The following is a 12,996-nucleotide window of genomic DNA, read 5'->3' on the forward strand; positions in this document are numbered from 1 at the left end:
GCAGGAAAGTCTACCAAGAATTTTCTGCTCTTACTCCCAAGTGGTTATTCCGCTGCTGCTCAAGTCGCCTCTGGCTGTTGGTAACACGGTCAGTCTGACATCGTGAGGGTTTGTGGGAGAAACGGGGCGAATGTGTGATAGCTTTTTAAAAGATGATGTCCCCTGCGTCTGTTCAATATCATTACACTGGGAGTGGTCTCAGCACTGTGGCTCTGCAAGGACTAATGGGCATTCAAATCATTTAAAATCTGATTGATGCACTTTTAATGGAACATTAAGTTTCATAAAATGGCTGGGGGATAACCCTGTGCTGGCTGGCAGTGCAGGGTTTTCTACTTTTAATGAGCAGTGGTCTGGGTGATATATGCACAGTGTTATCTTTGCATTTAAAACTACTCACATAGCACTGGTGCACTTCGCTAAAGCTCATTTGCCCTCAACACAGCTGAAGCACCAGGTGCCCATTTGTCCAGTAACCAATAATTAATAAAAGGTTGATCAAATACTGGAAACCTAAGCGGTATTTATTTTACAATCGATGAGATTCCAGTAGAAATGTCACTGAGCAATGAAATGAGTTGGCCTGCTTGAATCCCACTTTATACAATAACACCAGTGATTACTGGATGCCCCAAGTGTTTTATTTTCCAATTCTACTGCCAAGAAGAAGAATGTCAATATTTAATGACTCTGCTAAACCTGATGACTCAGTTTCAACAGTTTTCTTGTATCCAGTGCCAGTGTTTTGAAAATTGTCTTTTTCTACAATATCTGCGTCAGGCAACCTTGTTAAGATTAAGTAATGAAAATCGATGGTTCAGTCCCGTTTCCATCATCTCAGAAACATTTCAAGGATGAGACCATTTCTGTCTGTTATTCATTCCCTCTGACTAGTCGTTTGGATCAGTGGTTCTCAACCAGGGGGTTGGGGCTAGCAAGGGGGTCACAAGATCATTTCTTGGGGTCACCAGATGATTGTGGAGAAAAAAATAAAAATAAAATATTGTGGAAAACAGCGTGGAAAGAGGGCCAGGAAGCAATCCTCCCAAATGGTAAAAATTCTGGCTAAAAAACAGCACAAAAATTACAATTGCCAACATTAACCACCATATTCTGAACAGGCACAAACGATAACAAAATACAAAAACATTTGCATTTTGGAACAGAAAACAGAAAACTTCTCTCAGATTACTCAGCCCTGCACTTTATGGTCATATTTTAGACTGGAAGATTATTTTAATATTGCATTGCCTGTACCAGTGATAGAAATTGCTTTAGGATAAATTTTATAGAGTGAGTTTGTGAGAGTCAAGGCAACGGTCTTTGTGTTCGGGATTCTCAGACAGACAGGGATGGGAGGTTGTGATCACCAGTCTGATTATTCTGGGAGGTTGCGACTCGAAAAGGTTTAGAACCGCTGCTTTAGATGTAATTTCTTGCTCTCTGGTGTCAGTAAAAATCCCTCTCCTGTGTCCAGCTCATCCAAAACTCTGCCACCAAGACTCTGAGCCAGACTAAGGAACATGACCACGTCTCACTGACCCTGGCTTCCTTACACTGGTCCCCTTTGCTTTTAGAATTGATTTTAATGATTACTTACAAAGCCCTGAGAGGCCTGGCTCCAAGTTATTGAGCAGATCTTTTAGTGCTCCTTGTCCCTTGCTGCTCCCTGAGATCCTCGAATGTATCATTGCTGGTTGTTCCGAGGTCCTGATGTGTACTTAAAGGTGATAGAGCCTTTTGCAGTTGCAGGGCTTAGAGACTGTGGTTTGACCTGCTTGAAGAGATTAGGACTGCAAACTCTGTTTCATCTTTTAAATCCCTTTAAACGCCCACTTTTTAAAGATTGTTTTTCACTGTGTAGTATTTTGTATTTGCAATTTATAGTTTTAATTTCTTGTGTTTTATAATGAGTAATGTATTATTTTTTTCTTGTTTTAAAAGTGTTCTGTTTTATTGTAAAGCACTTTAAAACTGTTTTATTATTATTGCAGGTATAGTGCATAATATTTTCTTCAAACAGTATATAGACTCATAAACATAATACCTTTATATTTCCTTATTTTTCTCATTATTTTGCTTTGTGCGCAACACTTTACAAATCAAAAACATCTGTATTTGTTGTCCTGCTATCTTTCTGGTAGACAGCTTGGACAAATTGTACTGATTCTGCCTTTTAAATCATGAACAAGCTTTGGTTAGGGTGCTTGAGGTTAGGCAACTAAAACAAAACTTTAAAAGACTAAACTCTTTGACTGAATAGTTCTAGGAATTATGGACCCAATCATAAACTGATCTAGGAACTAAATCAGGAAGTAAGTTTATGTGCTTTCATTTTTCTTTTCTCCCTGCATCTGAAAATCAGGAGCTAAATTCCCAGCATGATTTCTTCAGTCAAAATGCAGGCAAACTTTTTGAGATCCTGAAATAGTTCCTGGGCCTATGGAAAAGATCCTGTGGTGGAATTGGTTTGTGAAAGACTGTGGATACGGTTATTGAAAATGTGAATGTTGATTGCACTTCTGAGACAGGTCACAAACTCTGGTCTCTTTCATGCATCCATCTGTCACCTTTACTTTCGACCTTTCTACATAAAGGTCACAGTACCTCTTTTGTAATGCCACTGAATATTGGCAATGTATGTGGATTGTACAGTCATCCAGCGGATAACATGGATTTAATCTTTCGGGATACTGTGCTTATTATTTCTTCATTCTGTTTTGACCTTTTCATTCGTTGTTTGCTGAATTTCTACACGCTTTTATGATGCTCATTAATGCCAGATTTTTTCCAATCTTCCTTTCTGTGTGGTCAGATGTTTTGTCAGTGGTGTATATCCCTTTGAACATTTATTTTTCATGAGTAACGGGTTGTTCATTTTTTCAGAAAATGTAAGCATCAATCAACTGACATGATATAGGTGTTACATAGGCTGCATGAATGCAATACTAGAATGCACTTTCCCAGACATAAAAATATCAATGCATAAAAGCAGACTTAATTTGAAGGATATCATTCTGTTCAAACTCCAAAGACTGAAATCTCCTCTTTTCCTTCCCTCACAACAGTGCATCTTATACCCTCAAAGTGTCAGGCTTCTTACAAAGGCTTGCATGATTTTTAGTTGGAAGATCAAGAGCCTGTTACTACCAGGAGGAACCAGCATGCATCTGTTTGCCACCAGGGGTTGCTGTTTCATTTCTTCCTCCATATAAAGAGGTTTATTTTGCTTCCAAATCCAATCTTTTTTTTCCTCCTACACCTCCTCCCGGCGGAAGCTCCCCAAATAGCAAAGCAGTACTTCAAACAGGCCCCGACATCCTCTGAAAACCATCGACGGGGTCCAGCTTGGGGCTGCCCAGCAAGGAAAGGAGGAAGGAAAGAGAGGAGGGCGTAACGTGGGTTATAAACACAAGCCAAAACACCTAGGGAATACTTGTTTGGGCCTGCAGTGCAGCTTATGTTGATCCTGCAGCTTCATTCAGAGGCGGATTCAGCGCAGGCGCCCACTGGCATATCCATAATTCCCTCACAGACTGGAACTCCTCTTCCCACAACTTTTAAGAATGGCAGCACCAGGCAAGCCATGTTTTGTAGAAAAGAGAGGCCTAATCTGAAAAGAGGGATGATGCCAGTTCTCCCAACAGAAAATGCTTGGATGTCAATAATGGCAGACTTTTGTCAGCATTTCAGGCTCCCAAAACATCCTTCTTGCCATGCAGAAGTTCTGTAAATGCATCACTTAACTACATTAACTAGTTGTTATGCAGGGCTTTAATGACATAAGTCTGTTCATGGGGTTGTGAAATGACCACATCTGTCTTTCCTGTTCCTCCCAAACAGAGAGGGAAAGCTTTTCCCTCCATCCATCCCCTTCAGTCTCCAGCTCTCTCTGGCTCCATGCTTATAATCCTGGAGCAGCTCAATGGGCTCGCAGTATGGGCCATTATTCACTCCAATACTTTTTCTCTGTGCTGGTCAATAGCCAAGGACGTAGTCGGAATTGAAAAGGTTTATTTGTTCCAAAGGGGCAGACGGATCTGACCACAGGGGCAGCATCACAGCAAGCCCTCATCTTATGGACTCTATAGCTTTTCTTTCCAGAGAAATGATGGGGAAAATGTCCACATATTTTTCACACATGGCTTTGTTTATTTAGTTTGTGTCATACTGGCAATTTGGCGTTGTTATTTATTCTGAGCTATGGTAAATCTCCACAAGTAATAACTTCTGGCAGGTAGCCTCACGTGAAATTGGAGTCTTCTTTTTCCCTTTTCCCTTTAATCTGCAACAATGCAATCAGGCAGCTCGTGTGTGCGTACCAATGCTCTTCTCTGTGCTTTGTCCTTGTTACAGTCTCATCAAGACTGTCTCTTTGCTTGTCTGAGGAAGAGATGGGAGGGAAAATATGAAGCAAGAGGGTGAGGATTTCAGGTATTTTCTGTTTACTGTCAGATGAGCTGAGAATAACCGTTTTAAAATCTGCCAAGCCAAGTTGTCATTAGAAAAATCGGAGAGGCGTGAAGGTACAACCCTGTCATGTACCCCTGTCATATTAATCCAGACAAACATTTCAGCAAGCGTGTTATAAGAAATAAAATAAAAGACACATCATTTTTAATTATAACACATGATCGTGATTTAAAAAATGTTGACATTCTAGCTACTCTCAACATAGCTCAGGATTTTAATATTTACACAGTGTGCTCAGTTAGCTTCCTCAAAGCAGCTGTAGTGGAATTTATCACATAGCTGAAAATTTACTTCAGCAACACAAACCATTCAATTAAGACATGAATATAAATAATTTCTACTTGAAATCTACCAAAGATTCACAGTCTAACATTTTGGCAGTCAGATATGTTCATTTTATAATAGGGCTAGACATAATCCAATGATATTTTTCACCAAATGTGATGATACTGTAGAGACAAGTTGATGTTTTCACAAAATACCACAATGAGAATTGTGCTAAATAATCTTCAGTAACATGGATATAAGGACGAAATGGGCAATATAAATAATAGAACAGCAAGAACAGTCAGTTTACAAAATTACATCACCAGGAAAAGACAACACTTATGCCGTATCATGATATCCTGATATCTAAAACCTACGATGATATCTAGTCTCATATCATAATATCAATACAGCACTGATATATTCAGCAGCCTTATTTTACAATAATTAAAGCTGCACCAATCAATATTTTTTATTGACGACAAAAGAATTGACTAGGTGCCGTGTGAAAGGTATCACTTGTGTAATTCACAGCTCTGCACTTCCCCTCAGCTCTATATTTTAATTCCCTCTCACCACTCTCGTCAACCTTGTTTCTACCTGCAGCAGACGGGGGTTTTAAAAACACGGAACGCTACCTGCTTAGCGCCAAACTGCAAGCAAAGTCAGTGACTAACTCGTGAACGTGGAGCATTTTTGCAAGTTAAAGAACCATCATTTTCCTTGGGAGTTGGTGGAGACCACAACAAAAGCAAAATAGATCTGAACACACAACACACAATAACATTATAAAGAGATAATATGTCAGTATTGTGCTTACAGTAGAGATTTTCTGATACTACTTTTTCCTTCCCTGTATGATACCTGAACTTTGCATATTGGCTGATATTGAGTACTGATAATAGTATATTTAATAAATACCTTAATATTATATGTCAAGAGCTGTACTATTAACCCTGTATGAATGTGATATTATTGCTATCATTCTTGTAAGGCCTGGATCAGGTTAAAGAAAACATGGACCATGGGATGCGATTCAGGGCTAATATATTACATGATATTGGATCACAACACAGGCTCGTGCATTCATTGATATCAGATCCAGGATTTTAGGCTGTAATGGACACATTTCCAATACTGGTATAGTATCATAACAACCCTATCTTACAGCAGGTTTAAGGTAAAGACAAGAATGAAATCTCACAGTCCTGACATACAATCAAATTTGTCAAAGATAAAAACGCAAAAAAAGGCTTGCAGCTTTATTCAGTAATGTTCCTTGTTAATTGGATTGACAGGTCTTCCAGTCAGGAAAGACAGTCTTGGTCTCATTGCCTTGCTTTTGCAAGAAAATATAGACTTTTATTGAAATTGCTGACAAAATGGTTCACATGATTCATTCTGCAGCACTAGTAGCTCTACACTTCTCAGTCAATAATAAATGCAGAAATAGCTTTTTAGTGATTATTCAGAGACTACAAGCAGTTGAATACACAATGAGTTTTAGGCTCGCATTCACAACTTCAAGTCCTGGAAAGAGGAACTTATGAGCCGATGAAGGCAGACCGCTGTAGGGTGATGCATGGTGAGTGAGGAAAATCCAGGACTTAATGAGGGAAATATTGGACTTGTGAAATCACAGTGCAATCATTTGGCTCCTGAACGCTTGGATCATGCTGCTGAACTGTTTGGGGTAATTTGCTGGACATTTTGGAGCTCAAAAGGAACATGTTCACAACCACTTCTGCTCATTCAGAGTTAGACCTGCTGAGTTAATGTGGATATTAAAAGTTCACTTTTACACTTACTCCAGAATGAATAGAAAATGCTTATTGCTGGATTTTTTTCTATTATTCTACTATTAATAAATTATTCCACTATTCTTGCTTTTGCTCCTCTGATATCATTACACTTCTTACTCTTCCTTTTGTCTGCATTCACAGCAGCATTTAGTGACCAAACAACAGATTGAGGAGGCACTGCAGTGGCAGGATCAGCTGGCCGTAACACCAGTTCACTCCTCACGCACACAGAAGGTGAACGTGTATAACCAGAATCTACGAGACCTTAACCTGACAGGAGTGATCATTAAACATTTTTGCCGACAAAAGAGTCCTGTGACGCATTGGAGTCTGAGCACTGCAGCTATTGGATTCTGAAAGTGGTCTGACCTTCAAAGTTTCCTCCTATTGAGAGGGCTTTAGGTAGACTGTTTTTTGTGGAAATAAAAGGTGCCACATGTCACCCGAGGATACAAAGTTGCTGGTGCCCTTTTGTGTCTAGCCAGCGGTTGCTGGACACTGCTGACACTGTCAGACTGACCAATGGTCTGTTGAGCATTAGAAAATGCCAGCCAGCACACTGGATGTTTTCATGTGTGGGGAATGTTGCAACTCAGTGACCGAGTAAAGGTGGAATATTGGAGAAGTTTAAAGGTTTTCTTCAGGGGTTATATAACCAATTTATACCTTACAGATAAGAATTGATCAGAATCAAATTCTTTGAGCCGGACACCAACCATTCCTGAGTGTTCTTATATGTTACGCTTTTTGTCCTCTAGTGATTTTCACTGCTTGGTTTTGCTTCTCCAGTGGCATTCATGTTCAAGCGTGAGGAGAATGGAAGCATCCTCTTAACCCTAATGTGCTGTTTGAAATCCTGGAGACCCCATGACCTCTTCAGCAGCTCAGATAACAATATCAAGACCTGCAATACAAAGTTGTAAACACAGGGGGGGAAATTTTTGGCAAACATTTTCACATGCGGCAGTTACAGAGCAACATTATCAGTCATTTGGAGACACCTGGCGAAAGCAAGTCCAGTATTCACTCTCTTTTAGTTCTGTTTTTTGGGCTCTACCAACTCCTGAGGGAAATATCTGTCTCTCAATCTAAATGCTCCTTTGTGTTTACCAGCTTGTGCCTAACTGTGTGTCTTTGCTGTCTAGTGCTGAGCAGGTAGAATACATTGGATTTCTAGACAATTTTCTCTTAAAGCAGCTGCCTGCTGTAGCCAAAAATGCAGGCTGAACAGTTAAACACGAGCTGAAACTCAGAGGCTCTATAAAGCTGAGAGGAGCTGCAGATTCAGATGATAATTCTCTGTAAGTTCCCCAAACGATGATGAAGTGAAGCCAATATATATATGTGTGTGTATATAAACAAGGGTTACTGTGGAGCCAGTAAATCGACTTTATGAATGTTTCCATAACCACTTTGCATAATCATGAATCTCTTTTATTGCTTCGTTCCCCAAAACATTCTCCATAGACCTGTCAAATAACATGCTTTGCCAGGATATATCCAGGACATCACTGTAGTTTATGGTCAACTATTGTTTAAAATAATGCATCGCTGTTTGAGTCCACACTGATTGCACCAGTAGAACACAGCAATGAAAAAAGTCTGCACACTGTAGCCATCTTCAGGGCAATTTATTAACACATCCACAAGTGATGTTTCAAACTCAGATTTCTACAGCTACAGTGTGCAGACCTTTTTTCTATGTTTCAACTGTTTTGACTACCGTTTTATCCGCGAAGAAAGAACATCGTTGAAATTATGACAGAAACATCAACACTGGATCGCGGCCCCACAACACAAAATCTCTCCTCAGGGCAAAATCTCTCGGGTTTGCCCTGTAATTGTTTGAAATGAAAGGGAAAAAAAAGAAAGACATTTTCATCAATCTGACATGCAGACTCCTACCAACAGAGAGATATACATGTCAAGGAATTACCAAGAAGAAGATAGCTCATGGACATCAAAAATTCAAGAGGCTCCATTCAACCCCTAACTGCCTTGCCGACCATGCCCATTGAAGAGTACAACTGTTCATTCAACTGGGTCGCTGTGCACAGACAGTGGTGCAGCTAAGCATACAATTGGAGATGATGAGACAGAAATCTAGAGGGAATTTTAACTCTGTCTGTCTGTCTGCTTCTCCCCTTCTTTTTCCTCTTTCTCTCTCCCTCTGTAAAAAGCTTACCCATTGTACACTGTAAAAAATCATACAGGAATTTAGTGGAATCAACTAATCCTTTCTCAGTGACATTCTGCAAATGTACAAGTTTTATTTGTTCAGTAAATAAAACTTGAGTTCTAATGCTGAATCTTTTGACTCGCAATGATAAGTTGAATGAATGAAGCGTGCAGACCTCAATCAACTTATTAAATTAAGTTTCTAAAGAAACACAATCCGCATATTAGCAAATTTCCCAGCATGCATCATTTGAGAATTAAATTTCTCCCGAGGACCTTCTTTTTTAAAGTTGGAAGAAATCATGTATGATGAAAACCTGCAGTTTGTCTTTAATACACTTTAAGAGAAGTCATGTTTTCTTGTTTTCACAATGATGAAAACACTGCTGCTAATTGTTGTAGCCGCCATTCGCAAGTTAGCTCAGTTAGTGGTCCTGTGGGACACAGCCTCTAACATCAGACGTTGGTTGACAAGGAATACAGCACCTCCTTGCTGATTGTCCTGACATATTCAGAGTCATTATTTGTCGTTAGTATTAAACATGCGTCTTGCATCTGCCTCAAAAAAAAAAAATATTATAATAATATATAATTGTTATTATATGTAATTGATTAATTTAATACAATAAATGTGCAATGACTGGTTGAAAAAAATTGCTTAAACTGAGACTATTGTCCAGCTCGGAAAATTTGGTTGGGACCATTCTTAACAAAAATTAAATGACTGAAGAGTTGTTGGTTCAACTTAATATCTTGTTACAAACTTCTCTCATCTTGTCTTTCCAAGTTCAGTCAATTTAAAAATTTAAGGCACCTCGAACACTAACTTTTTTTTTAAGTTAAACAAATATTTTTACAGTGTTTGTCACATTATTCGAGCCAACTAGACAAGCAGTATAGATGCAGTTTTGCGTCAGAGCAAAACTTGAATTGTATAATGGTCATCAGCCATTAAATTGTCTTAGTGCTTCGGCACTATAAGAGGAACCCAACCATTCACCCACCATACATGGCCATCAATCACACTTTATGGTTTTAGACTGAACATCGGAGAATTAATGAACAAAAAGACAGAGATGGAGGGAGGGAGGGGTGTGTTTGTGTGTTATTCGGGAGGGATTGCCTACACCCATACAGAGAGAGTGTGTGTGCAGACGTATGAGAGAGACAGAGTGACGGGAGGCAGAGAGAAAGAGAGGACTACATATCAGATCTACACAGAGAGCTTCCTTTCACACACAGAGAAAAAAAAACCTCGCTCCTCCACTGAAGATGGAACAACTGGATCACACTGCGCCCCCGTCGTACCCGTGACCAATTAAGAGCGAGCCGGCAGTTATTGTCTTTGAGGATCTGGACATCTTTTCACGCTTTCAAGAGACACATTCAGATTTTTTTCAAAGGCTTTTCCCTAACCAGTCTTTTAAAGTCATATTTTAAGTCTTTTTTTAAGTGTACCGCGTCGTCTAACTGTGGATTATTTGAAGGGAAGGTAGCTGGATGCTGAGGACGGAGTGCGTCAAGTGAGCGCACGTATCCAACAAGTGGATGCATGAATCTGCCAAACGCTGGGACTAAACACACAAAATCAGTGGATTGATAACCTTCGTATCGACTGATCGGTTTACAACAAGAGAGAGACAAATAACCTGCACTGATTAGCTCACATGTGGAGCTTCTCTTGGCTGGTGGTGATGCATTTATGTGCGCATTGTCTCAGTCAGTGACTTTGTGTATTAATCAGGATTTTTTAAGCAAATAAAATTGCAATGAGGTAAGACACCCTCTACATTTTTTTTCTCTGAGATATCGGCGGACACGCTGCGGAATCCACTGTCTCCCACCTCACCCCTCTCCCTCCTCCCCTCCATCCATGGACTCGCTTCTCCGTTCCCTCGGTGACCGCGGGGGGAAGTTGGGGTCCTCTCTGTAGTGTAGTAGACGTTTCTGTATGAGGAGGGCGCAGGTGGCAGCCAAAGGTCGCAGTCATGCCGATGCACCCAGTCACCTCCACGTTGATGTACCGGGGGATCTGCACCATTCCCGACATCCTCTCCTACAGCGCCCCAGTGAACCTGCCCGAAGACGAAGTTGAAGGTAAGATCTTCTCTACCTGTTCGTGCGTGTACCTGAGGGCTGAGGGTGTTCGTGGAGGTGGAGGTGTTTATTCATAACAGTGGTGGTGTGTATGTGGCCGTGTGATCTGCTCCTTCCAAACAGACGCGCCGTCAGCACCTTGGACAGCGCTCATGAGAGAGATTTGAAATGATTTTCAGCTTCAAAAGAAGCCTGTTTGAGTGTTTGGGATTTATCTTTAAAAATCCACTTGTTCTGATCTTGATAAATGAAACAGAATATGCAAAAATAATCACACACTTTATGATCAGTGTTACTCAGAGATCAGCTATCTTGTTTCAATTTTCTTTCCCTGATTGCAAATATAGATTTGAGCTCATTCAGAGGGTTGGTTGCATATGCACTCAGTGTGGTGCTGATCTGGTGTGATAAAAGAAGGCATCCCTGCACCCATTCTGACATAAAGTGGTGTTTATTGAGGACAGAGATGATGCATTGGCTCTAACTAGAAGCTGCTGGGTGGAAATTTGGTTCAAGCAAGATTGTTCCATTAGAGTAAGTCCAGCAACAGACTTTCTGATAGTCAGATGATCCAGAAGTGTTTGATATTCCATCTTTTCCCCCCACATATTTATTGTGAAATCTTTCTACTAAAGCTGTTAAATAATTGAACCAACATCCAAAAGTTGTCTGCAAATAATTTTTCTTCATCAACATACACATACAACTCCTACAGCACCGCAGTGGATCCAACTATCAATTATTTTAATTGATGATCGATCTGTAGATTATTTTCCAGATAAAGTGATTTGCTATTTGTCTATAAAATGCCAAAAAAAGGACAAAAAAAAGTAAATCATTGATTCCAAAGGCAAAAGGTGACATCCTCAAATGTCTTCTTTTGTCCACAACCCAAAGATATTAATTTTACTTTCAGAGAGGAGTCAAGAAACTAAAAAATATTCACAGCATGAAATCAGAGAATTAGGACACATTTGGACAGAAGTTGTTGAAAATTTGGTTCATGGAAGCCTGATTTTTATGGCCAATGAGATCTGACCACACACATTTTTTAATGGTCAGTTGGTCCAGCTACTAAATAATTAAACCATCATCCAGGGTATATCCTTAAAAGAAGCGGTCTCAACTATGATTCTTTTCAAATATGATTGTTTTCTTGATGAATTTATTAGTTTGATCAATAAAATGTCAGAAAATGGTGAAAAATGTTGATCAGTATCTCCTAAATCCCAAGGTAATGTCCGCAAATATCTATCTAGGAATGTTAATGATCAATTATTAATCTACCAATCATTGTTGAGAATTTAACTGAATAAAAATGTATTAATATTTAATCAGTAGCATAGTAATGGCAGGAATTGTATTCCATTTGACATTGTTCTGTCTGGCTGAGCCATTTCAACCTAAAACATAAAAAAACAAAAGAGAGAAATAAAAAGACCAAAAATGAAAATGAGAGAAAAAAGTGGAAAAATGCATTGCATTAATTATTAATGATTCATTGATAAATTGTTAGCATTTTCGAATATCAGAAGGTAGGGAAATGGACAAAATTTACAACCCTATCCACAAACCAAAGATAATCAGGTTATTCTCATAGAGGAGTAAAGAAATAACAATAAAATATCCACATTTAAGGTCTTTCTCTTAAAAAAATTATCAAACAATTTAATTGATTATCAAAATAGTTGGCCATTAATTTTACAGTTGAAAACAAATTAATAAATCATTGCAGCTCTACACCAAACAGCAAAATAAGTCCCTCACCAAGCATGCTGACACATGACTATCCTGAGCTATTTGTTTTTTTTAGTATCTTGAGAATATTCATGCCTGCAGCACTTTGTGATGTGAACCTGCGACATCTGCACATTATCATGCATCAGCCCCTGGGACATTGTTACAGTCCCAAAGTGTGTGTGTGTGGTGACACTAAGTTCTTGCGCTGTTGCCATGTATCCGGTGTATGCAGTGACGCTGGAAGGTAGCTGACGTATCCCTGCTGAATGATGTGTTCAGTCCACCTCTCATTCTTTGCTGCCTTAATAATAAAGCACGCATTGTTAAGGAAACAAAGCAGAGACATTTTTTAAGAGATTTGCTGGACAGATTCAGAGACATCAGTGTGCGCACATGCTTTAAAAGTGATGACTGAAAAGCCTATGTGTCAATTACAGGC

At 39.4% G+C, this 12,996-nt stretch overlaps 1 protein-coding gene across 1 annotated transcript in view; it reads left to right on the plus strand.

Moving 5' to 3' along the window:
• Positions 1-9,888: 9,888 nt before the first annotated feature.
• Positions 9,889-12,996, plus strand: part of cabp7a (calcium binding protein 7a) — a 37,245-nt gene continuing 34,137 nt past the window's right edge. The window contains exon 1 of the mRNA XM_084728383.1: positions 9,889-10,817. Within this exon, the coding sequence (XP_084584509.1) occupies positions 10,709-10,817 (109 nt within the window). The 5' untranslated portion in view covers positions 9,889-10,708. The remainder of the gene's footprint in view (positions 10,818-12,996) is intronic.

This window comes from Lutjanus erythropterus, chromosome 10 (assembly GCF_056507025.1).
Source record: "Lutjanus erythropterus isolate fLutEry1 chromosome 10, fLutEry1.hap2, whole genome shotgun sequence".
Taxonomy (NCBI): Eukaryota; Metazoa; Chordata; class Actinopteri; order Lutjaniformes; family Lutjanidae; genus Lutjanus; species Lutjanus erythropterus.